This window comes from Seriola aureovittata, chromosome 17 (assembly GCF_021018895.1).
Source record: "Seriola aureovittata isolate HTS-2021-v1 ecotype China chromosome 17, ASM2101889v1, whole genome shotgun sequence".
NCBI lineage: Eukaryota > Metazoa > Chordata > Actinopteri > Carangiformes > Carangidae > Seriola > Seriola aureovittata.
In genome coordinates, this window is record NC_079380.1 from 8,419,828 (window position 1) to 8,444,459 (window position 24,632).

The window sequence follows — 24,632 nt, forward strand, 5'->3', positions numbered from 1 at the left end:
TCGATTTCATAAGAGCTTTATTTGAAATATTACATATAAAAAACTACATACAATTTATCCCACATTAAGTGAACATTTCCCAACAACATGATTAAAAGCACATTTAAAACATGGAACGGTACTGCACAGAATGTCCATGGTGGCCACTTAGTGACAGTTGAAAGCCAGCTTATTTAAAAGAAATTTCCCGACAACATCGGGATTTGTGGAACCGATTCTTGCTGGGAAGGTAACGAGGGACTCATCAGACCTCCATCTTCTCCTGTTTGATGTTCTCTGTGGAGGGAAAAAAAAACATTTGTACAAGGATTCCTGCATATTCAAATGATGAAAGTCCATCGGGAAAACAAAAAGATAAAAATTGAGAAATTAGTTACCCAATGCTTGTTCTTCCTTCATTCTCTCCATGACACACTTCTTAATCTCCAGGCCGATGGCCCTGGAGAGTGGAGGGGGCACCGCATTTCCAACCTGAGAGGCAGCAACAATTACATGACTTGTTACAGCACAACGTTGATAGTTTACAAATGCTAAGTGTCATTTCAACTTCAATGTCCTTTTCAATTTTATAGAGAAACCATTTTGGAATATATTATAAAGTGTTTAATCCTGCAATATTTTTCTGGCCAGAAAAATCAGCCACAAACACAGCATTGCCATGTCACATTTTGATAGTTATTATATAGTCTGTCTGTCATTTAATTTATAGTGGCTCTCCTGCTGCTAAAAGAAATTCTACAAGAATTGTGGGAGTGAACCAAAAGAGCAAAGAAAAACACAACATATCAACACCTTCCCAATGTCAGCAATAATATTTGGTCATTATTTTCCAGCCAACAAAACATTGACACTGTCAGATTATAGGTTTTGTAATGCAGGACCAAGTGTAACTTGGAACCAAAGAAAAAAAACCCCTCCCAACTCCTCTTGATTTTCAATTAAGTTTTAAATGAAGTCAAGGTTTTACCTGTCTGTGTTTGTCCAGGATGTTTCCAAAGAAACGGTAGGTGTCGGGGAATCCCTGAGAGCGTGCACACTCCCTCACACTAACAACTCTGTGCTGCTCAGGATGCAGAACACGGCCCTGGAATTAAAATGCAAGATCCAAGAGTCAGGAAGTCTGTTACATGCCTTCAAGGCATCAATTCAATTGCAGTCCTATTAGTATATATTTTTCTATCCAAACCAGAAATCAGTTGATTTGATCCGATAACATGAATTTCAAATCTGGGTTAGCTGAATATTTTTAACCAATGGAGCCTTTATCTCTTTGCGAGATCATTTTGGGCTCTTAGCACTTTTGTGCCAGTTTTGAAACATTTTGGCTCAAAATGGTTTTATTCAAACTCATTTTATAAAAAGTAGATGTACCTGTTTGCCCATTGGCTCAGGGTTAGTAACAGTCGTGCTGAAGAAGCCGTCCCACTCCAATCTGCCGTACAGTCCAGCCCAGTGATTGTGACGGTTGCCAGTGTGGGGCAGACACCAGGGGATCAGGGTGTTAAACTGCCTGTCTGCAGGGTCGCATGGCTTCCCTATACAATGTATAAACATTAGAGATGCCTCCAGACTAAAAATGTAAGCTTTGTCATTTCCATTACTCACGTAGAAAACTAGACCTGCATACCTCCTGCACAAGTGCAAACGCCTCTGAGTGCACCAGTGCTGCTGCGTCCATTCTTTTTATCGGAGTGTGTGTAACGCAGTTTCTTGGTCATGGTGCCATCTTTCAGCCGAACCTCGATGTTAGGCAGATCCCTCCAGTCGGAGCCTGGAGCCAAGGGGATGTGACGCATCCGACCCTCAACCAGAGCACTCATGTCCTGAGAACACAAAGATCATGCATTTTTGTTAAAGCCTTTAAAAAAAAAAAAGAAAAAAAAAAAAAAGAAGAAGTGATACTACATCAATACAGCACAGCTACATCATGTTAATGTTACGACCAGGAAGTGAGGGACAGCTCACCTTGCAGATATGATCTCTGAGGATAGGCTGATACTGTGTGCCTCTGATATGCCTCTGGAACCAAGACTGGGGCTCCCCGTTGTAGGAAATCTCCAACGCAGCTGCACCATTGCGAATCTCTGGCAGGTCAGACATGGTGTCTCGGACAGTGATGGTTCTGTAGATCCCCCCATTGCCTCTGTTGTAAGAGAGTACATTTAGTCTGATGAGAATCCCACTGGGCGTTTGTACGTTTGTGATGTAGAATTACAAATCAAAAACAGGACAAGAGAAGAAGTTCACATTACCGTGTGACATTACTGACGTATTTCCTCTCATCCACTGCCACGCTCAGAGAGCAAGCTCTGGGAGCAAACACATGCAGAGGCTCAGGATAGCGAGGCAGCTTTTCTCCAGGGGCTGCAGCCAGGATGATGGCCCTGCGACGGGTCTGGGCAACACCGTACTGACCAGCCTGTTGAGGAGGGGAGCACCGAGAATGTTACGCGTCTAGTGAAGCTAACTTGATGACTATTTATCCTTGTGCATACCATTAAAATGAGATTCTTGAATTTCTAAAGTTCAGTTTGATGCTGCTGACCCTACCAGTGCCCACAGCTACTAGTAGAACTGGGCAGAGTACACACACTTTATAACCATGCGTATCCTCCGATACACTAAGTTGCCAGGAACTTGCTGCTTTCTTTACCAGGAGAGCTTCACACATGCAGAGATTAATGCCATTTCCCCAGATCCCACCCAAGTATGTGCAATTTTCAGCCCTGAGTACAAATACAATAGTCAGTGTAGTTAAACCCACCTGAAGGACACCAAAAGTACACTGGTAGCCCATGCGCACAAGACAGCGTAGAGTCAGCTTTAGGACCATGGAGTTCTTGAATGACACGAAGTTCCTCACATTCTCAAGCAGGAAAAACTTTGGTCTGTAGTAGTCACAGTAACTGCAAAGGAAAATAATAATATTTCAAAATGTGTAATGAAGGAGTGTGTGGTCTATAAAAAAAAGGAGGAAAACTTCATTTAATCGAAGAGTCAAGATGAAACACACTGACCTGAGATAGGAGACGACAAGTGAGTTCTTGAATTTGGAATAAGTGCGAGAGTTGAAGCGGTTCATCCCACTGAACCCTTGGCAAGGAGGTCCACCGCACAGCATCTCCACATCACCCTTCTGAGGCAGCTTCTGGCCAAGAGAGTTCGTCTTCTCTCCAGACATCACCAACTTCAGCAAGACGTTGCAGTCCTCAGTGAACACTGTGGTGCCGGGGTTATTGAGCCTAAAGGCCTGTGCCGCAGGCTCCCACATCTCAATGGCCCACAGAGTCTCAGAGATACCTAAAAGTAACCAACAGTCATGCTTTCACCACTGTATTGAAAAATGTTCTGTGCAATATTTGCAGATCAGAGAACATATTTCAGGAATGGCAAGAAGAAAATAAAAAAATAATAATCATTTACCAGCCTGGTGGAAGCCTTCAGAAAGTCCACCACAGCCGGAGAAAACATCCAGCGTGCGATATTTAGACACTTTAGGTGCCTGTGGTTCATTCTGCGTGTCCTGCGGCTCCTGTGCAGCTGATGCCTTTCCTTTGCCCTTACCTTGTAGAGGATAACAGGGTCATTGGATTAGGATTTCAGTTACACAATTTTACATATAATAATAATAATAATAATAATAATAATAATAATAAAAAAAATCTGCATTTTTATGTCCGATTTTTTACCTTTCCCTTTCCCTTTGCCCTTTCCTTTGCCTTTGTGAGCAGCCGAGCGGGCGTGATTTGGAGGGTCCTCAAAGCTTTTTGATTTTGCATTATAGGCCTGTGTGAGAGGAATGTGAATAAGAATGAATGTAAACACTGCGTTGAAGATTCGCATATTGTATGCAAGTATTGACATTGTATTTCCTAATTTTCTACAGTCTTTCCAATTTAGCTCAACATTTAATCTTTTGATACTCTTGCTTTGCACATTATCACCATAGAATCACATTTTTCACATTAGACAAGTTGCACAAGTCTGCGGCATATACAGTGGCTTTGCTTATGCAGTGTTATGATATGTTTTATATAATGCTAACGTTTTAGCAGTGGGGTAGCTGGTTTAATATTTGCTATTTTGCTGATCAAATAAACAGTAGCCATTTCTGACATTACTGCAGAGTAATTTATCAAACTGTACCTCCAGGAAATAGAAGCGGTCAGGTCCACCACTGGAATAGTCCTGGACCGACTCATTCAGGTCTTCTCCATATTCTACTTGACAGCGGCCAAGCACATCAGTCATGCTGACACTCACTTCTTCATCACTCCAGTACAGCTGATTGATATCTGTGTGGTAACTTGCTTTGACGCCTTTGTGAGTGTTCTCAGGCCTGGGAGATAGGACAAAGGTCACTAAAGTCTGAGCAATCATTTGTTGTTACAAACTACACCCTGAAAAACAACCAATTTAACTTAAATTCCTTTTACCTGTAGAACTTGTAAAGTCGTAATTTGACCTCTGACACGTCAGGCTTCCCATTGCTGCGCCTGTGACAGAAGATCTCCTTGATACGCCCGATGCGGAACGGCTCAGGAGCGTCCAGGTTGGACCCCTTAATGTAGTCCGAGGACTTCCTGTAATACTCTGGATACAACTCCTCATCCACATCCTCTTTCCTATGGGAGCGCTTCACCGGACTAGCTGGCTTCACACTGAGAGCCGAGAACAGAGGCAGTCAGTCTCGTATATTTTTTTTTTTTCATCAATGTACAAGTTAAAATTTTGAATTACTTCACACACCTGAAATTAAAAGCCTCAGGAAGCAAATAGATGCCGTCTCCCACCCTGAACTGCTCCCCTTTAAAGCAGGCCAGAGCATACAGAGCCTTGGAGTCGTTGTCTTCATTCTCCATGGGCTCAAATGCACGAGGAATTTCCTGTTCCTCCCTTTCTTTAGTCCTATTACAGCTGCCACAGAACCTGAAAGAAAAGAAAAAAAAAAAAAAAAAAGCGCATATCGACAAGGTTAATATAACAGAAAGAAACAAAGAAAAGATCATACGTTCAAAACAAATACATGTGTGGATGGTGCTCACTTGAACTTGCAGTCCTCTGATGGAGTGGTCGTGGGAGGCATCTCAAAGCGGGCAAACTCTGTGTCGTACCAGAATTGATAGAAAAAACTCTTCCCGTCATCTTCAATCACCTTGATGTCAACATCCATGCCACCCTAAAATACAAAAAGTAACCATGGCATCAAGAAAAGTTAATACTGAAATGCAAATGAGCCTGCTGTCAAGTGAACGTACCTCCATAAACCAGTTGTCAGATGGGGGCTTGTATGTGACATTCACTTTTCCTTGGACATAATTGAGCAGCATGTCTTCACACTCATCCACAATGACGAGCTCCAGTGGATCAGAGGACTCTCCCAGCACTGTGTGAATCCCACGAAGGAACCAATGTGCATGGAACATCTTTCCATTGATGTCCTCCCACAGTGATGTGATCCTGAGAAGGAGCACATCATCAGGTTTATACACAGCCACAAACTAAATGTTATCAAAGAGTGTCTTTCTAAAAATGTCACACCTTGCCAGATATAGAGGAGTGGATGGATCTTCTGATGAAACTGAGACGCAGTCTCCCACCTCTAGCACTTCATCATTCAGAGAGACCTTCCTGTAGTACTGCTTCTTTCCCTCAGTCTGAAGGAAGTAGGAGACAGATATACTTTATACACTCACTGCTGGAGTCTCACACTTGATAGAAAAACTGTTCTAACAACCAAGAGGTAGACAAATACCTGAACAGGTTCTCCGATCCATGTCAGTTTGCACTGGGTCTGCTTCTTCCTCTTAGCATGAGCAAGCTTTTTGGCCTTCTCCACTGGAACATCTTCCTCTTCAATGTTCTCATCATCTTCAGCCTCCTTTACTGCAAGGTTTGGGCATCTAAACAGATCAATGATATACAGAGGAAAGACAAATTAAGGACTACAGACGTAATTGTACCATGTCATTGCAACATTACACGTTAAGTGTATTAAGTGCTAAAATATTTGTTCTTGTTTGAAAGATTCAGCTACAAGTAACTAAACAGATGTGTTGGGAACCGACACTCAGAGGCATTCACAGGCTACAGATTAAAGACTGCAGCTAACTGCTGAGAGACACTCACCTTCTCTGCTTACAGGCTTGCTTGCTTTTGCCACTTCCTCCAAATTTGATCATGTCCTTGCAAGCAGTACACTTGCCACAATCAGGAGATTGGCAAACCTGAAGATGGACAAAACCCATATTTTGGTCAGAATTAAAGAAAAATAAAACCAAATGCACATCAGACACTGATAAATAAGTTGTTGAAACAGAGCACCATTTTAACAGCAGGGCTTCACTGAGTCACTCACCTCACAGACACCACAGCGCTGCCTTTTGACTGCATTCTCTTTATCATTCTGCTCTATCTGATCAGAGAAGAAGGTATCAAAGATCTGGTAGACCAGCTTGGTAGTGGTCGCTTTAGTCGGTCCCTTACTATCCTTCTCAATCTTTGTTGGGTGACGAATGGCCTGTCTTCTCGCAGCTCTCCTGTCAGTAGAATAAAGATTGTGTTAAGAAGAGGGGTTCATTTGGTTTGGCAGAAACACCTGATGGTATGTGGAGCGATGGCATTATGAAGCCCCTGGCCTTCAACACACCACAGCATCAGGCCATGCAACAAAAGAAACAAGCAAACAAAACCAAACAGACAAGATGTACAATGCAGAGTTCCCGTTAGATGCAACTGGCCAATAAAGATCTTTCCAAACATTCTGGCCTGCAGAAAATAAGTCAGTCCACAAGATACAGCTAAAGGAGTTTAGTTCAGTTTAGTGAATGTGCTTTGATCTCATCCAACTGCAAACCAGTTTTTCCCAGTCCTCTTAAGTTATGAATAAGCTTTGATGTTATACTTTCCTTAAGACAATTCTCTGGAGACTATTCTAAGGAGAAAAGAAATAATGTTGGGTGTTTGCCTCACTAAATGACACTGAGGAAAATCTGAGGCCCAGGTGCTACTTAGCTTTGCTTTATAATTCGTATTACTCCAATTTACCCAGAACTTAATACATTAAGCTCAAGGTTAAGAATGTACTTCAATCAGAGGATTATCAAATAGCATTAACATCTTCACTGCATTTGTCGTAAGTATTTGAGTTTTACCAAGATAAATGATGCATAGTTTTTGTTCTAACCCTGATGGTTCACACAAATCATCATGTCCATGGGGATATCCCACCTCCAGAATTGGAAGCTGAGGGCATGGGGAGGAAACCTCTTAAGAGACACTTAAACTTCAAACCTTTGATTTTTTTCTGAGACGACACTGCTGCATGAAGATAAAGATTAAACTGAAAGACTACTTCCTTGTCTACCAATTACCTTTGGGGCTAACGCCACCCACCAGACTTATAAATGTTGTATAAATGTCACAAGTACTAGAATAGAGTTTAAATTACTGACCTTTAGGAAAGCAGTTTTGTATATTGAACAGTAATTGTCAATCAAGTTTCTTAGATTGGGGTTAGTTAGGTCCCCCCCCCCCACAGGACAATATTCATACAAATACTTCAAAATAACTTTTCTATAAATTTTTTTAAGCATCCTACCAGACATTCAATTTGTAGAACAAAGACTTGTGACTGAGTCAAGATAACTTATGGACCCTGGTCCACACACCCAGGTGTTAAATGGCCAGAATTCAAATGTGCCATATAAAAACTAAAATAAAACGACAATGTAGAGCCAAAATATAAAAGACGAAATGAATAAAACTGGAAATAAAATTCTAGCGTGAACTCTGGTATAATGCTCTTTTTGTTCATATAGCTTCTAAATGCTTCACACTAACACACCACCATACAAGCTAAGGATGCATTCACAACGAGGCCTACCTACCAGTACAGCAGCATGCTGCATTAGGAAATGTCAAAGGAATGTTAGACATTAGGGAGAACAAGGAGCGAGGAGCATAAAGACAGGAATATAAGCAAAAAATAAAAAATAAATAAATAAAAAAGGGATAACATCAAAACCCTGAAGAATTTGAGTTGCAAAGGAACTGATGCTAGAAATCTTGGTGAAGCTGAGAATGAAGAGTTCTCACTGAAGTTAAAAATACAGCATGGACACGGCTCAGCTTTGTTTTCATTTTGAACTGCGATAGCTTGCTATGGATTTCTGTTGTATGAATGATACAAACTGAAAATTTCAAGTATTTAGCACAATATTTCCTGGAAGGCAAGAGTCTGTTCATTCACTTTCAAACCAAGACGACTTTTATTTGTTAATTAGTTAAGTCAGTTAATGTTATGCTTAAATAAGAGTGTAAAACTTTGACTAGTTCCAGATGACACTGCTGTACAGTAAAAAGGGAACCAAAACATAATCTAATCATCTTTTCGCCGTACCTCTTCCCTAGAGTGACTCCTGCAAGCTTGATCAGGTCTCTCATGCAGGGTGTAACAATGATGGGCTGCTCATCAGAGTCGCCGGCCTCATCATAGCTCTCCACCTGCTCCACCACAAACTGGGCGTGGCGCAACAAGGTGTCTTCAGTGAAGCAGTTGAAGTTTAGCTCTGCAGGAGGCACAGTGGTCTGTGGGCAGGAGGAAGAGAAGCTGGTCAACGTCCAGGCATTGTGTTGCAGTGACAAAAGCTACATTCTCTTGCAAACTGATTTTTCTGATTTAATAATTAAATGTCAAAAGTGATGAAATACCAGTCACACAATATCACAGTGTACACTTATATGTATAAACCTGTAACCAGGAAATGTTTGATATTTACGTGAGAAATTGACCAAAAACAACCTTTTATAAAGGATTTTATACATCACAAAACTGATTGTTTCAGTGCTGCGTTTCACTTCTCTACATAATATTCTGAAAACGACTCAATCAGTATGTTCATCCCTAATGTGAAATGTCCAAAATCAAATGTCTACAAATTTTTGTTTAAGAAGTGCAGCCAAATCCAATTTCTTAAATAATATGAACACATCTGGATGGCGCAGATTAAAGGCATCGTAGCAGTGAGCTGTTTTCAAAAAAGACGTTGTGCTCGTTCTATTTACATAAGTCCTCACCTCAATCTTGTTGAGAAGGTCCTCATAAGTAGCATCAGGATTTTTCTGGAGGAATTCCACCACTATTTTGCTCATATAGATCTTCTCTTGCATCAGTGCAAAGATGGCCGCATACTCCTCACTCGGCTGCATTAGGATGTAATCAGCGAACGCTGGATAATGAAGACATTGATATAAGCTATTACAACATCATGCTAAGAGGGAAAGGTGCATTTAAATGCAGAGCAGAAAATAAAAAAAAAAAATATATAAAAACTTCGCTACCTGTAGTGAAACCAATTAGAGCTTTTTCTCCACCATCAAAACCAGTAATCCACCAGGCATTAATGGGTCCAAGCTTCTTTGCAGGAACACCACCTGGATTAAAGAAAACAAACAGAGGTTAATGTGCGCTGCTGTAGAGGTTAAAGACAATGTATTATTATTAGGCAGAAATTTATAAACAAACAATAAGTTGATTCTTTAAGTGTTTTTCATACCATCCATGCAAGGGTTGTCATCATAGATAGGTTTGACAACACAGCTGAAGTAGAGCTCTACATTCTTCTCAATCAGTCCAGAGTCAAATGGACAGAGGTGACCACGCTTGTCATACACACTGGAAGACACAAGTGTTGATATTATAACTGATAAAAACCTCAGTCAAGCATGTAACAAAATGCAATTAGAAAGGACACATTTGTTCCTCTAAACTAGGCCAACAATCCCTTACCTGAAGTTTGTAATCTTGTGCTGTGGCAGATCCTCATAGCTCTCAAATCCATCCTCATTTGAGTCAAACAAGGAGAGACGCTCATCTGTTAACATTTCTGGTTCATCCAGCTGAATACACAAATAATTGTTTCATGATTCACATGCATCTAGTCAATACAAGTAATAACATTTCAAAAAAAGCTCTGCTTGAATGAGCGTGAACTTGATGAGTCTCACCGCATTATCAGGATCCCCTTGGAAAAATTTTAGATCTGAATCATCCAAGTATTGTCTGCAGTCTGGACATTTGGGTGGTGGTGTCTTTAAGAAAAAAAAAAAGAAAGACAAATGTTATACAGGCTGTGTCACGCTTACAAAAAATGTTTACAGCCATAACACTCTAAAACTATGACCTGGACGAATGAGAACTTACACAGACAGCCATAACACTGTGCTAAATAACCCAATTCATTACCTTTGCAGCAGAAACTGGTTTAATAACCTCACTCTTCGATTCTTCTGGAGCAGCACTGCATAAAATAAAGTATCAGTAAATTCTTTTGTATGACCACTATGAAAATCATTAATGTTCAGAGGCCAGAAGTCTTACTTTTCATTGGAGTCCACTTTGAGACGCTTCTCCTCCCGAGACTACAACAGATTTGAAAGTTTGTGCAGTGTTATATACCAGACATTGAGAATAACAACAACTCTTGATGTTTAAACCTGGCACTGGTACGTGAAAAAATGCGTCACCTCCTCAACATCATCTTTCTCCTTCTTCGGTTCAGTTTGCCCATTAGTAGCTTCTCCATTCAGGTCTTCCGACTTACGCTTTTGACTGCAAGACAGATTTAACTTTAAACAGAATATAGACACTTGTAACTTAAAAACTTTTAATTGCTAAAAATGTGAATGAGAAAGATACAGGCACAAATTAAAAAAAAATAATACACGCACACTTTAGAGAACATTGACAAGATGGTTGACTGTTTCCCACCGTTTCTTGTAACCCTGGTACTGACTGGAGACTCTACAAAAGAAAAAAGATTAAATTTTCCTACACCATTATTTTAAAGCATTTATATGTGTGTCATCTACATCTTTGAATACAGCTGTTCAATGATAAATATTAATGAGAAATCTCAAACTTACTTTTGGTGTCAGAATTTGCCTTGCTCCTGCGTCCACCCTTCCCCTTAGTAGCAGTTGGTGACTTGACAGCCTCCTCTGCCTCCTGTACATCCATGGTTACATCTTCACCGTTCTCATCTTTGTGGGAGCCGTTTGTGAAGCCATTTGTCTTTCCATTCTGCTCCACGCCATCAACATGTGAGCCGTTTTCAAGGTTGAGCTCTTTTCCCAGCAAGGCCTTCACTTTAGTGATGTAGACCTCCTGAGGAGAGCACATGGCATACATCACATCACAGGAGAAATCATGAGCAGTAAACTTTTGGGATTAGTAATACTTCAGAATCTGAAAGAGTGACTAACCATTGAGATCTCTTCACTTTTCATCTTTTCCTCCAGGCTGGTCAGCTGGTCCTGAACGTCAACATGCAGGAAGTCCTGCACTAACTTGAGCTTCTCTTTGACATGATCCTGGAACAGTATTTGAATAAATAAACTTTATAAAACGGAAGCAAGTACAGAAAATGCATGACATATATTTAACATTACTGTGCATTATATAGCTTGATTTTTTTAATGTTGTACTGACTATTGCCCTTAAATGCATCTGGCAACAGCATCAGAAAAGCTTCTTGCAACCAGAAGATAGTTAAATAAGTTAATGCTTGTTCAAAGAAATTTTTCATAAATCCTTGAAGATGCACATTATAATCTATATTTCTGACAATAAAGTATGAAATCAGAGGTAGTCATTTCAAGTTGCAGCTGACCCTTACCTTAACATGACAGTATCAAGACTTGAACTAATGATATCTTTCCAATATTTTGGTCAGCGATTGCGTTTGAGATATTAAATCCAAATTGGTTTTAAAACATGCAGGGAATCCATGGATCAGCATCGACACTTGTTGCTATATGGCATCACCTGTACAGTGAATCTCTTTTCTATCAAGTGTATTGACAGACTCATTCCAACTCGCACATTATAATTGATCTATTCAGATAAGTGAAATCTAATTGAGGGTGTCGCTTCTCTTTAAGGTGGCACTATACCGTAACTCTACCATCGTGTTCAATGGTCTTTGGAGTGCCAAGCTAACAACAATTAGTGAGCAGCTGGAGTAACACCTATGGCGATGACATCAGGCTTTCAGGAGCAGTAAACGACAAAAACCCACCTCGTCTGAAATTCCATCCTCATCCAGCACCTGCAGCCTGTGAACAAAGAATATGTCAAAACAACGCTACGGCTAGTTAACTGACGTGCAACAGTGGACAAATCATCGACAAGCACATTAATTGACAGGGATGTCGCGTTATAACCAGTCTGAGAGCCAGCAAGCAGCAACACAGGTAACAAAACTTCCTGAGTGGCGCCAAATCTCACACGCTGCTCCGTCCATTGAAATGCTAACTGGCTAACCGTTGTCAAGGGGCTAACTCTGTATGCAGCATCAGCCTTGGTTGTCCAATGGCAACGAGCTAATGCTAGCTGCAGCTGCTAGCACAGGCAAAATGTAGTGGTGGCCCCGCTCATGACAATCAGGGCAAGTACAGAACAGCGTTTTTCGGGTTTCACTGTTGTTAATGTTGCCGCTGCTGCTTCTGAACTGAGACAATAAGCTGCAGACACGCTACATCACAGGGACATCAACTGTTATTAGCATTCAGGTTACTAACGTTACCTTTTCCTGACATCATTTGGCAGAGACAGGGAAGTCCTGGCTGGCATGGTAAACAGCTAGCTAAACGTGTAAGACAAGAAAGATAAAACCGCGTTTAAAAATTCCGTTAAAACCGTGTAAAAACCCGCCGGTGTTAAGCACAGCGCGGCTCCACTGTGACTGCCTTGTGTGTGCTAGACCTTGCAATGGATGCTATAAGCAATTCGGGCGCGCGGGCCGTCTTTTCGCGCGGAAACCCGGGTGTTGTGGACTGTACCACTGCAGTTTTCTATGGGTGAAACGCTTTCACAGTGGGACGTGATGTCTCTGCTGAATGGATGATTTGTCATACGAAATAAATTTACTATATCATGTCATATATAAAACTGGACCGGGATTGTCACGTAGTTATGTTTTTTAAATATAATATTCCTGAAATGAAGAATTAACTTGACCCACCCCTACTGTAAACCAGATGTTTTAGACAACTGACCAAGCGGAAGCGATCTGAATGTTGTTTACTAATGTGCAATATTAACAATACATTTCCACATTTGAGATGATATTTATCTGTACTTTTGAATGACATCATTAAATAGATGCGCTTGCATTGAATAACCGTGCAACAAGAGCTGTTGTGTTATTGTAGTGATGGCGAAGTAAAGCTTTATGAATCAGTGAAGCTTTCAACACAGTTGTATTGAAAAATGGCTCATCACTTGAAGCTTTTCAAATCAAAGCTCGATGGAGACCTCTGCAGGTCAAATTCAGGAAAATATTTCACAACCGACCAACAGATGTATCCTCTTTGAAGCAAAAATGAATGAATGATAGATGAAAACATGAATGAATTAATGAATACGTAAATTGATACATAAATAAATAAACACGTTCTACTGCACAATCCATGTAACTGAAAAACAATAAAGATAACATTTTACATTGTGCATTTGGACATTCTCCCTGTTTGTAAACAAGTATAACTCATAGAAAATATAGAAATAGAGGAAGTAAATAAATGCAGGTGCACACACTTATAATCTAAATAAGTAATAAGTTAAAGCCCTAATATAGATCCGTGGTGAAAACACTAAGTACATTTATTTAAGTACTGTACTTTTTGGGATATTTGTACTTTACTTGAGTATTTCCTTTTGTACTTTCTACTCCAGTATATTTATTTCACAGCTTTAGTTACTAGTTACTTTTGTGATGAAGATTTTACAAAATGGATAATACAACTATTTAAAAATACAAAACATTGTTAAACGTTAAACCAATGGTTTCCAACTTTTTTGGCTGGATTTATCTGGTGTCCCTGTAAATAAAACTGTGTATTAAGTTTTTCAAACTAGCTCCACTTACAGAACCTACAACAGTAATATGCTGCTTACACACTAATTCTCCAGTATTAATAACATAATGAAGTCAGATATAATAATACTAGGTATATGGAGAAAACATCTTAATGGCTAAATGGCTGCTATATGCCTATTTTACCACAAGGTGGCATTGATAGTCTGAAAACAGGCTAAGGCTTTTTCAAGTTGGCAAATCATCTCCCAGTCATATCGTACATGTACCAGCATGGCCACATTTACTGTAAGTTTCCTCACATGAGTAATAATAATACCTTTTTTTTTTTTTTTTTTTTTTTTACCTTTTATTTAATTGAACAGTGATCAGTTTTCCATTCCAAGGCAGTTTAAGAGGGGTGTGTGTGCATGTAGTATATTTACATAATTTATTGGTGATGATAAAGTGTGTTCTTTTTTTTTTGGCCATGTGTAGTAGTTTTTTATTTATGAAGTATTACAGACTGTCCTATGTGACAGGGATAAACGCACATCGGTCTTGTGCTGACTTAAATATTATTGTGTATACAACTTCACCTTCAGGTTTCTGAATCTGATGTCATATCCTGCAGGGCACTGGAAAGACTTGGCAGACTTCCCAGCAGCACAGCCTCCTGGGGCTGATTCAGCCAATGTTCCCACCCAGGAATCCTGGATGTCTGACAGGAAACAGGCCCAACTCTCAAGGACGCTATAAGTCAGCCTCTCCCCTCTCCCCTCACCCCAAGTCTCCCCCTCACCCGAAAACCTCTCCCAGGGCCATTCTTTATGCTTCTCTCAGACAAACTATCTTACAAACAGACATTCTTTTTCACCAAACCCCATTTTCAACCTCCCTACCCTCTGCTAAGCTTCCCATCATAGCCCTGTCTTGCTTTAGCCTTTAAGCTATTGAACAATTTTATTAGGTAAGAGAGCAATGATTAATGGCTGAGCAGCATCTGCATGTACAATTTTGTACTTTCATGATGAGGCTAGTGTTTTTCTGACCTTGTCAGAGCATGTTTGGATTAAATGCTGCAGTTTGAGTGCTTCTTGTAGGCACAATAGGGCGACATCTCAGGACCTGCAGACAAGCCACAGCTGCAATTAAATCAGAATCAAACTCAAGCCCACAAAATGGATTCTTTCAGTATTTCATTTATTTTATAAAAAGGGAATGCAATTACAAAATGTTTATGTACCTACATTAGTGTTTCAGATTGTACCGGTTTAACACAGGCAGCGTGCTACTGGACACACAAGGCTATTGCACACGAGACATTTCATACAACACAAATCATACATACTGTACAAAGATACATACATACATACATACTTACAAACATACAGTTTTTCATATATTTATCATAAAAAAATCATAGAATCAGGCAACACGACAAAGTGATAGGTACATAGATTTAAACACCTCTCCATCTGAAACAAACTGGGGGAAAGCAAACATCACTGAAGCTGCCAAAGTGCTTTTCACCATTTCTACTTGGCCATCTAAATGTAAAGGTCAAGAAAAAACACAGAGGGAGAGAAGAATTTTTAAATGTGTGTCTACAGGATGAACATTAGTGTAAGTTTGAACAACAGGAACCGGACAATGAAAAACAGGACTTCCTATGGCTGAAGGAAGTTGCATGTCGTAGGATGTCATAGAATGAGGATGAAGCTAACCTCCCTGGGAGGCAGATTCCCCCTGTGCATTTGAAAAAAAGAATTTCTCTTATTTTGTAGGGGAGGCGTGGGGTCTTTGAAAACTGAGATTATATCTTAAATTGCATATGGCATTATGGCTCGCAAATTAAACCAGGATGTTCACAACAAGTTCTTGTTCATGGTGCTATTTAAGACTTCACAGTGAGGGTGACCTACCCTGTGTATCCCACTCTCCGATCGTCAGTGACTTGGTAATTCAAAATAATGATCAATAATACTGTCAACAATGGAGCGCCTGCCCCAAACACTTCATACATACATTCAGCCTAATTCCCCAAGAGGAAGGCACAAACAGAGACAGCACATTGCTGCTATGTTGCTACAACACTGTCAGGACATTGGTCCCATTAGTCAAAGCTGCTGGACAGCTGTCAATGAGTAAATTTCATCAGTGCCAACTCACTTCAGGAAATGTGCTTTCTGATTAGGCCTTCCTCCACAGAAACTGTTAAGATACAAAAGACAACAGTAAAAGCAAGAGGGACAGATTATGACGGCGAATGAGGGAAGGGGTGTTAGTGATGGAAGCTGGAGCTGGAATATATCATACACATTAGTGCTTACAAACGAGTTAGAATTTCATGCAGTAAATGTAAGCAGATTATGCAAATTTGTTGTAGTTTATCAGATGGTTTAAGCAAGGTTATATAGGGAATATATAGCCCTGGTTTTGTTGAAGGAGAACTCGTGGTAGTATGGCTTCTGTGGAGTGCAGTGTGGAGTGAAGCTGATCACTGCCTCGGTTCAGTAAGGAATGAGCGATGAATCTGTAGGCCTAATGTATACATATATCAGTGAAGGAGAGTAATGTGGTTCAACCTTACAAAGGAAAACAATCACTGAAGTAATCTACAAAGTGCAACTCTGCAAGCTTTGCATTGACACAGTTCTTGAAAGGCCCAAAACAACTCACCATAACTATGATATTATGCATGCTATGTTTCCATTTTTTGGCTTTTAATAGGGTTTTACATGTTTAGAAAGAAAAACAAAATTAAGATGACAGGCGTATACATTTATACATTAAAATGGTTTGCAACTCCATATTAAGTGATGGGAGTACCCATAAAAAAAAAGCTATTTTCACATTTCTGAAAGTTCTCACCCTTTAAATTGGTTCCCTCTTGAAAGATTGTGACTTACACCCACTGCTTGGGTGAATTGATTAAATGCTGATTCTGACTCTTCACACAAATTTGATTGTAATACGAAGAAGTCTGCATCGTAGAATGTGTCTCTGCAGACAGCTGTGTCCCAGCCTCGCCAGGCATCTCAGTCCAGGGTGTGTGCTTGCTTCTCTCTGTCTCATCACAGCCTCTCATACTTGATCTCATATACACTCACACTCACACACACACACTCACACACACACACGCATGCACACACACACACACACACACACACACACACACACACACACACACACACACACACACACACACACACACACACACACAAGCACTCTGATGTGTTTTGCACCACATTAGACACAGGTGGTACAATCTTGCATGATGGGTGTGGTCTGGTGTTCGAGTTTGTTCGTGCAGTGCTCCATGGAGCTGGAGCTCTTTAGAAGGACCAGACAACGGTCAGCGGGCCGCCCGCTTTGCAGCACCCCCCAGCAGCACAGCACACGCATGAACTCCTTTCTCATGTCCTTGCTGCGCAGCATGTAGATCACTGGGTTAAGAGCTGAGTTCAGAGTGGCAAAGCCAAAAAAGATGTCTGCTTTGGAGAGGATATGGCAGAATTGTATGCCGCAGGATGAGTCTAGGAGGAGGATGATAAAAGCAGGCAGCCAGCACATGATGAAGACACCCAGCACTATAGTGACTGTTTTCAAAAGGGCATAGGCCGGTGAGTTGGTTGCTTCCTGGTGGCTGGAGCGTACAATCAAATAGATCCTCACATAGAGGATGACGATAGAGAGTAGTATGATGCTGAAAATGGTTACAACAAAGACGATGTATATCTTAGAGTAGAGTGGCAACACGGCTGAGCATTCAGGGAGGTTGTTGATGCAGTTCCAGCCGATGATGGGAAGTCCTCCGAGCAGGATGGAGGTGACCCAACAAGCTCCTATCAGGAGGAACATGCGGCACGTTTTGTTGGAGCCGTACACTTTAACTTTGGTGATAGCAATATAGCGCTCTATAGCTATGGCTAGCAAACTGAAGACTGAAGCTGCCAGAGCGATAAACGCCGTGCCCTCCCGGATGAACCACTGCACAGGCACCAGCTCAAAAGTCCTTGACCCTGATAGAAAAATGTTGGCTATGTAGGCCGAACCTGCCAGCAAGTCAGAAAACGCCAGGTTGCCGATGAAGAAAAACATGGCAGAGTGGAACTTCTTGTTGCGGCAGACAGCGATGAGGACCAGCAGATTCTCCAGGATGATGATGGTGCAGAGGACCACGATGACAATGTTCAGAGTGGTGAGGTGTTTTTTATTCTCAATGAGCTTCTCCAGCTCCTGGGTGGTCATGTTCTTAGCAAAGGCATAGTAGGAGTGGATCAGACTGTTATTGTAGTACTGGGAATACTTGCTCTTCATGGTGACAGGGTGGCAGAGCACAGCGGCTTTACGGCAAAGATTCATTCACACAGTGGAGCCGTGAAGAGTGTCGACTGAGATAATCATTGCCTTTAAGGACAGGAAGAGGGCTGGGGAGGGAGACTGCCTGTCCCACAGTCACGTCTCAGGAGTCCTGTGCGGGTCACCTGCAGGCACACAAAGAAAGAGAAGCCTGCATTACTCACAGGGGAAATTTTTGTTGCACTAATGAAATAAACTGTGACAATGCAAACACACATTTAAAAAAAAAAGCAATGCACTCGCCCAAGTTAAAGTCCAACAAAAGCAAAACAAAGTATCTAGGCAACAACCTGTCTGTAGTCCAGTCTGCAGAGTGGAAACTAAACATTTTCTTAAATTCACTTGAAGAAGGAGCAGCAACAGGTCAGAGCTTTAAAATAAGAACCTGGGATCTAACAGATAAACATTCAACATGAAGGTAAAGAACGACAACCACATGTCACAAACGACTGATCACACAGTGAACACACTGCACTCACTGTGTCCATTTGGTACATCCCAAACTGAACTCCCTTGCAGGCAACAGTTGCAGCTTGTTGCAGACTAAAACAGATGGAGAGTCATAATCCAGTAGCTCATAGGGGAGTCGTACGTTATCATAAAAAATGACTCTGTGGGGGAATATTAACATTCAAAGATCTTCCCCCTCCCACCCACCCACCTCCTTTTTTTTTTTTTTTTTTTTTTTCTGATGGTGAACCTGTGCAGGAAGAGTTCATCTTCAGGTGGAAGAATAAATGCTCTGTGAGGCTCTGTGGGTGCTGGCGCTCAGACAAAGGGCTGCGCTCGCAGTCTGAAGGGGACATTCCACCAACCCTGTCCGCGCACTCGGCTGTCAACACACGGTATTGTTGTGGGGAGCGAACCATTCCACTCCAGTGAGCTACCTCTTGAAACTTCAGCATAGCTTGTGGATCAGCCAGGCCTCTTCATCCTGACCCACCCCTTCCAACCAGTTGTGAAACGCCAATCAAATAGATACCTGAGAGGAAAAGGTGGGTGCTTGATTTGACATATTGCCATTTTAATTATTCAATAAACTAAAGATTCTGCACAGTTGTGTGTGTTATAATGAGGAATAAAGCGCCATAATTACTATAATAATTATGGCGCTTTGTGGGAATATGTTGCTACTAAGACAATGCATAAACAAACTTACTAGTGTGAAACCGATGAGGAAAACCTTCAACGTAATGAGGTGTAAAGTTTTATAATGATGAGCCAAAAGAAATTAAATTTAAATATAATAGAATAATTATTATAGAGGAAAAACCTCAACACAGACAAAAACAAAATAAAAGTGGATGCAGCTACGGGGCTGAAAACAAAGGAAAGTTGGAGGCTCTGGAAATCTAATTAGAGGTGGAGCTGGTGTCTTAAACCTGTCAAAAGTAACAGGATCCCTCTGCAGGCCAGCTCCAGAGGTAATTCAACACTGATGCTTGTCTTCACAACTAGCCAGGATGGCTGCAGCAGCTTTCAACTGGGACGCTTTAGTGGAAACTAGGGCCTGAACCTCTCCTCTGTTCTGCTGGGCTTTAACTCAGAACCTGAGAGACTGAGCGATGGAGAGGGAATGAGACAAAGCCAGACAGAGAGCATGCATGTGGAACGGCATCTGGACACAAAGGCAGGAATCTGAGACGTCACTGATGATGAGCACATAGACAGATGCACGAAACTCATCTGTGTGTTGTGTTGCACCACAGAGCCTTACTCTAAACGTGCACAGAAAGCTTTCTCCATGCACATGACTAGGTGTGACAGACACAGAGCGGTGTGGCAAAGCATTGCCTGCAAAGAGGCATTTTCTGCACACAGCTGCTATTGGTTGCCAGTAATAACCAGCACACTGTTTCCTCAAGCAGGAACAAAGAACAATAGTCTCCTTCAATGTGAAGAGCATTGCCCTTCAGCCTCAATAATGGGACAGCACACTTCCATTTGGCTGCTGCAACTGTATCATAGCAGGAATTTATTTACAATTCAGCATTGCTTTTTTTCAGAGTGGCTGTATCAGGACAGCAGTCTCTCCCCCATCCCTTTTAGCTCCATTAATAGACACAAATAGGAGGCTTGAGGCTGAGCACATGTGCCAGCTGCACCAGCGCAATTAAATTTGTTAAATTATTGCAGCCTATAATGATTTTATTAATGGAATAGTCAGCATACATAGACCAGCTCTGTATCTCCACTGCCTCCAGCCTGCTAGGAGAAAAAAAAAAAAAAAAATGTTGCTGCTTTTCCTTTGTTTCATCTCGCTTTTTCTCCCTCTCTCGGCTCTGCCCAGTTTTCCTAGGACAGTTCTCTTTCCCATCTGTTGTGCAGACAGCTCGAGGTCCTCCTGACAACGCGGAGTCCTTGGTGTCTGTCATCAGGGGATTTCACTGTTTGTGGGAAACCTGACAGGCTGGTTTGCCTACAGCACTGTCTCGTCGCGGCCCTGCCCTGCCCCTCCACCTGCCGTGCGCCATTCAGGTGCTTCCAAGGCGGTTGCTCGACAGGAGTGGAGACTTCCTCCTATCTAACGCCTCCCTCCGGACCCATCGTCAAAGTCGTGCCCTTTGTTTGACATCTGGGACGACAGGTAAAGGCAAATCAAACAGTTCCAAGGTAAAATGTATAACTTGTTCTCAGGTTGTTTATGATTTAAACATGTCTGAGCTTCACTACATTTATACTGTACTGAGTTGTGCATATACATAAGTATGTGGATGTTGGAGAACACGCATCATTTTAAATAGTACAATCATTTCCTGATTTCTCCTGGATTCATAAGCCAATGTCAAAGTGCTGTGATGTGGGCAAAGGTGTAGCAACACTACAGAAAGACAAATAACACAATATCCTGTCTGGATTTCACAGTGAAGCTTAGACGCAGATAGACAAGATAATGAAAGAAATTACTGTAGACAGGAGAGTAAAAACAAGTTGAAGAGACAAAGGAAACCAAACAAGAGACAGGATATCCCTTTATAGATCTCAAACGATCCTCCAAAAATTTAACATCTTTCTCATCATTTGAGAAATGATTCAGAGATGCTCTTGTGGTGCATGTTCACGCACCGAAATGTTAATACAGTGTTTTTAGGACTTTCACAGCTTTCTGCAATCACACATACAGTGTTTCAGTAAACCACTGACCCACAGTTGCGAAAAGCTGCACATAGTCTAGAGCATAGCATAGATTTTTCTTGACATCCAAAAGATGATTCAGAAGGGACTGATGCTTTACTGCTGAAAGACGACCCTTGTTTCCTCCTAATCCTAACAAGACAGAGTTTCCCTCTCCATCACGGGGCTGACGGCTGCACAAAAGCCTCTGGTGTTTTCCCCAGAAACACCTGATAAGCCCCAATTAGCAAACCGTCTGCTCACCAAGAAACCAAGGCAACGCTGGCCCATTACACCACCTGCTACCTGTCACACACTACGTACACCTCCGCTGCACTTTCTCTGTGCAAAAAGATAACTCCTAAAAAAAAAACCCTGACGAGGCATGCACGCCCACATTTAAATGAACACACACACACACACACACACACACACACACACACACACACACACACACACACGGTCTCACTCACACGAACATTGATGCACAAATATTTTTGGTCTAGATAAAGGGCAGTGGCTAACCTCGTGCTTGGATCGTCTATGTTTTTAGCTTATCTTGTTTGCAGTGAAGTGTGTCTGCTGTTTGTTTACCTAGCATCACCTCTGTTGAGCTGTTTGTGGTCTGACACATCCTGTAACACATCTTTCTCCATCTGCCCTTCACACTCCCTGCTTATAAGTCACTGTAATGGCAACACAGCATGAGATTCAGCATCTTTTTTTTTCACAGCATGACCAAGTGTTGCTTCACAGAATGAGCTCTAAAATCACCTATGACACTAAAACAGAAAGGTCTGGGACTAAAATATTAAAAACGTTAATCATGTATATTTTCCATTTTAAGGGAATTTAATGGCTTCCTGCTCCCTCTAAAAGACGCTAGACTTTTCTTCTGTAATAAAGACTTAATCTCTCTAACAGTCACAAGGAGATTCATCATGGATACACAAAAATCATATGCTGCTGTGATTTGTTCTTTCCTGTTCAGTTTCGCAGCCGTTAATGGTTGTATCAGGGAGTAACTGATCTCCGAGAGTCAACACCCCTCTTCTCCTCTCAGCGTCCAGCATTTTCTAACTGACCTGGCCGCCAAATGATCAGTCCTCGTTTGAGAGAGAAATACATGCATTTCAGGGAAATAATGACCGTGCCTGAGCAATTGCTGCGATTGAGATTTCAGCTGAACAGCAGAAGTCATGTTTCAAGGGAAAACATCAGAGTCTTTGCACGAAAACAGGATCTCGTGTTAACCAAGGGGCTTTTTTTTTTCTTGCGTATTTGAAATGGCATAAAAAGGTATGATGCACTGCGTTAGAGGGGAGGTACCTCAGACATGCTGTGACGCTGCTGGGAGGAAAATTCCATATGCAAAGTGCAGCGGTGTAGTCTCAAAGTTTCCCCAGTCAAGTGTTGACATGTCAGACACACAGGAGAAAACACAGCTATTACCACCACAAAGTTTCACCACTGCTGCCACAGGAGCTGCTACCACAGCCGGAAATTACTAAAATGAAAGATGCCTACAGAACACCCACAGCCATTCGCAACTCTTCCGTTTCTAAAAATTCATCTGCAGCAGTATGGCATACTATATGTCTGTGCATTTACATTTAGCTCAGTGTCCCTCTAAGCCAATGCATGCACATATGGGCCTGTTAAAGTTGCCTGATTTTTTTGTTTTTTTGTTTTTTGTATAAAGCAGCTCCATGCAATAACGCTGTGTAACCACAGAAAACACAGGGATGCACTGTGTCTGCTGGCAGGTGGCTGCAGTGTCCCCCTGCTGCTCTATCCATCACAGAGCCCCGGGGCTCTCTCTCTCTGTGTGTGTGTGTGTGTGTGTGTGTGTGTGTGTGTGTGTGTGTGTGTGTGTGTGAGTGTGAGTGTCAGTGTGAGTGTGTGTGTGTGTCTGTGTGTGTGTGAGATCTTTTCACATGGGCATAGCAACACTATTGATTGACCACTCTCAGTTTCCACGAAAAAAAAAAAAGCTTTCATGTTTCCAGTATCACTGTAACTGGGATGAGGAGGATTGATGTTGCTGCTGGGACCCAACTAAGCCTGGTCCTTCAGATGACCTTGGTCACTGCACAGACACCGAAGAGCCAGTTTACTCTCTTACTTAGCAGCGTCTGTTCTATAAGGTGAGAATAAAAGCACAACAGGTCTTACATGGTCTGTCACAAGCTTATCTTAAGCCATTGCTCTTATCTCTGCTACACTCCACAGCTGACATGAACAACGTACACTTTTGAGGTCAAACTAAGCACCAGCAACCCCACCTTTATACTGCGGTGCAAAGTAATAGTTCTGTCACCCAAAGAGAAAATGCATTCACCTCATGACTCAACCTCCTATCACTATTCACACGACTAAAGGCCACTGCACGTTTTATTCAGCAATCAACAGTCAGTAGTGAAGCTAAAAGTGCTAAACATGCAGCCACTTGAGCTCTTTCTTATCCACAGATATCTACAGATATCTACTGATGTTTACTGAAACGCAGTCAAAGCATTAAAATTGCTCTGAGACAGACAGGCTGATTCGTTTCTGGCAGTGATTTCACACATTGTAGCCTTGTGCTCAAGGGACAGACATGTGGGTTGGGACCAACGCGTCGGCTGGAGCTGTTGTTTTTGAAACACCAGCGGCTCGTGAAATCACCAGACAAATGAAAAATAAGAGGTTTTCAGGGGGGAAATGCAAACGAGAGAGGGAAGAGAGCCTGTTTCAGTGTCGCACCGTGACATGCACAGTCGAGAGACAGAACAGACTGAGAGATACGAAACAGGGGGCCTGGAGTATCTCACTGTTTCTTGCTTGGAGAGGAACTCATTTTGAGGAACAACAAGTTTAACAGAGAAAATCAATTGGCAAAAGTCTGTAGCCTGCAAAACCATGTTGGATATGATGTATACAAATCACATCCTTTTTTTGTGACTAAAAATACAGAAATACAGAAGTATTTATTCAAATATAGTATCAGTGTCATGATACATCACGTCATTAGATGAAAGGTAAAATACAAAACAGTTCCTTTTTACCAACAGATTGAACTGTTCCTTGTTGTGATTTCAATCTGTGTTTGAGGTTTAATTTTAGCTCCAAGAGCAAATCTTCCTCTCTCTTTGTCCGTTATTATGCTAACACACTTATGCTTCATTAAAACCATGTATAAGCTGCTAGATATTAGGGAAGTGGGGGGTGTCCCCAATACACGGGCTTTCATCATATAATTAGGGATTACCCTTTCGCTCGTCAAACAGTTTGACAGTTTGGGTACAGCCTCTT

At 41.6% G+C, this 24,632-nt stretch overlaps 2 protein-coding genes and 1 long non-coding RNA gene across 4 annotated transcripts in view; 1 reads left to right on the top strand and 2 right to left on the bottom strand.

The window, feature by feature from the left end:
- Positions 1-12,811, bottom strand: dnmt1 (DNA (cytosine-5-)-methyltransferase 1). Of its 2 annotated transcripts, XM_056400589.1 has the most exons (35): positions 12,588-12,811; positions 12,081-12,117; positions 11,266-11,373; positions 10,927-11,167; positions 10,732-10,804; positions 10,528-10,612; positions 10,382-10,422; positions 10,247-10,301; positions 10,009-10,092; positions 9,791-9,900; positions 9,558-9,676; positions 9,343-9,435; positions 9,079-9,230; positions 8,402-8,589; positions 7,890-7,904; positions 6,359-6,539; positions 6,130-6,227; positions 5,756-5,903; positions 5,542-5,657; positions 5,259-5,460; positions 5,046-5,179; positions 4,750-4,929; positions 4,437-4,661; positions 4,147-4,339; positions 3,690-3,786; positions 3,424-3,564; positions 3,018-3,300; positions 2,765-2,906; positions 2,253-2,419; positions 1,966-2,143; positions 1,628-1,823; positions 1,372-1,535; positions 968-1,084; positions 378-471; positions 1-276 (listed from the first exon to the last, which is right to left on the bottom strand). In XM_056400589.1, the coding sequence occupies exons 1-35, from the start codon at positions 12,632-12,634 to the stop codon at positions 245-247; spliced, it is 4,536 nt and encodes a 1,511-aa protein (XP_056256564.1). In that variant the 5' UTR covers positions 12,635-12,811; the 3' UTR covers positions 1-244. The 2 variants fall into 2 exon arrangements, with proteins under 2 accessions (XP_056256564.1, XP_056256565.1); XM_056400590.1 differs by lacking the exon at positions 7,890-7,904.
- On the top strand, positions 12,141-17,065 carry LOC130184618 (uncharacterized). The gene is made up of 2 exons (XR_008830026.1): positions 12,141-12,255; positions 14,494-17,065. It is a non-coding gene; the product is annotated as an uncharacterized LOC130184618 (long non-coding RNA).
- The window catches only part of s1pr2 (sphingosine-1-phosphate receptor 2), a 16,596-nt gene continuing 7,005 nt past the window's right edge, over positions 15,042-24,632 (bottom strand). The window contains exon 2 of the mRNA XM_056400592.1: positions 15,042-18,349. Within this exon, the coding sequence (XP_056256567.1) occupies positions 17,112-18,227 (1,116 nt within the window). The 5' untranslated portion in view covers positions 18,228-18,349 and the 3' untranslated portion in view covers positions 15,042-17,111. The remainder of the gene's footprint in view (positions 18,350-24,632) is intronic.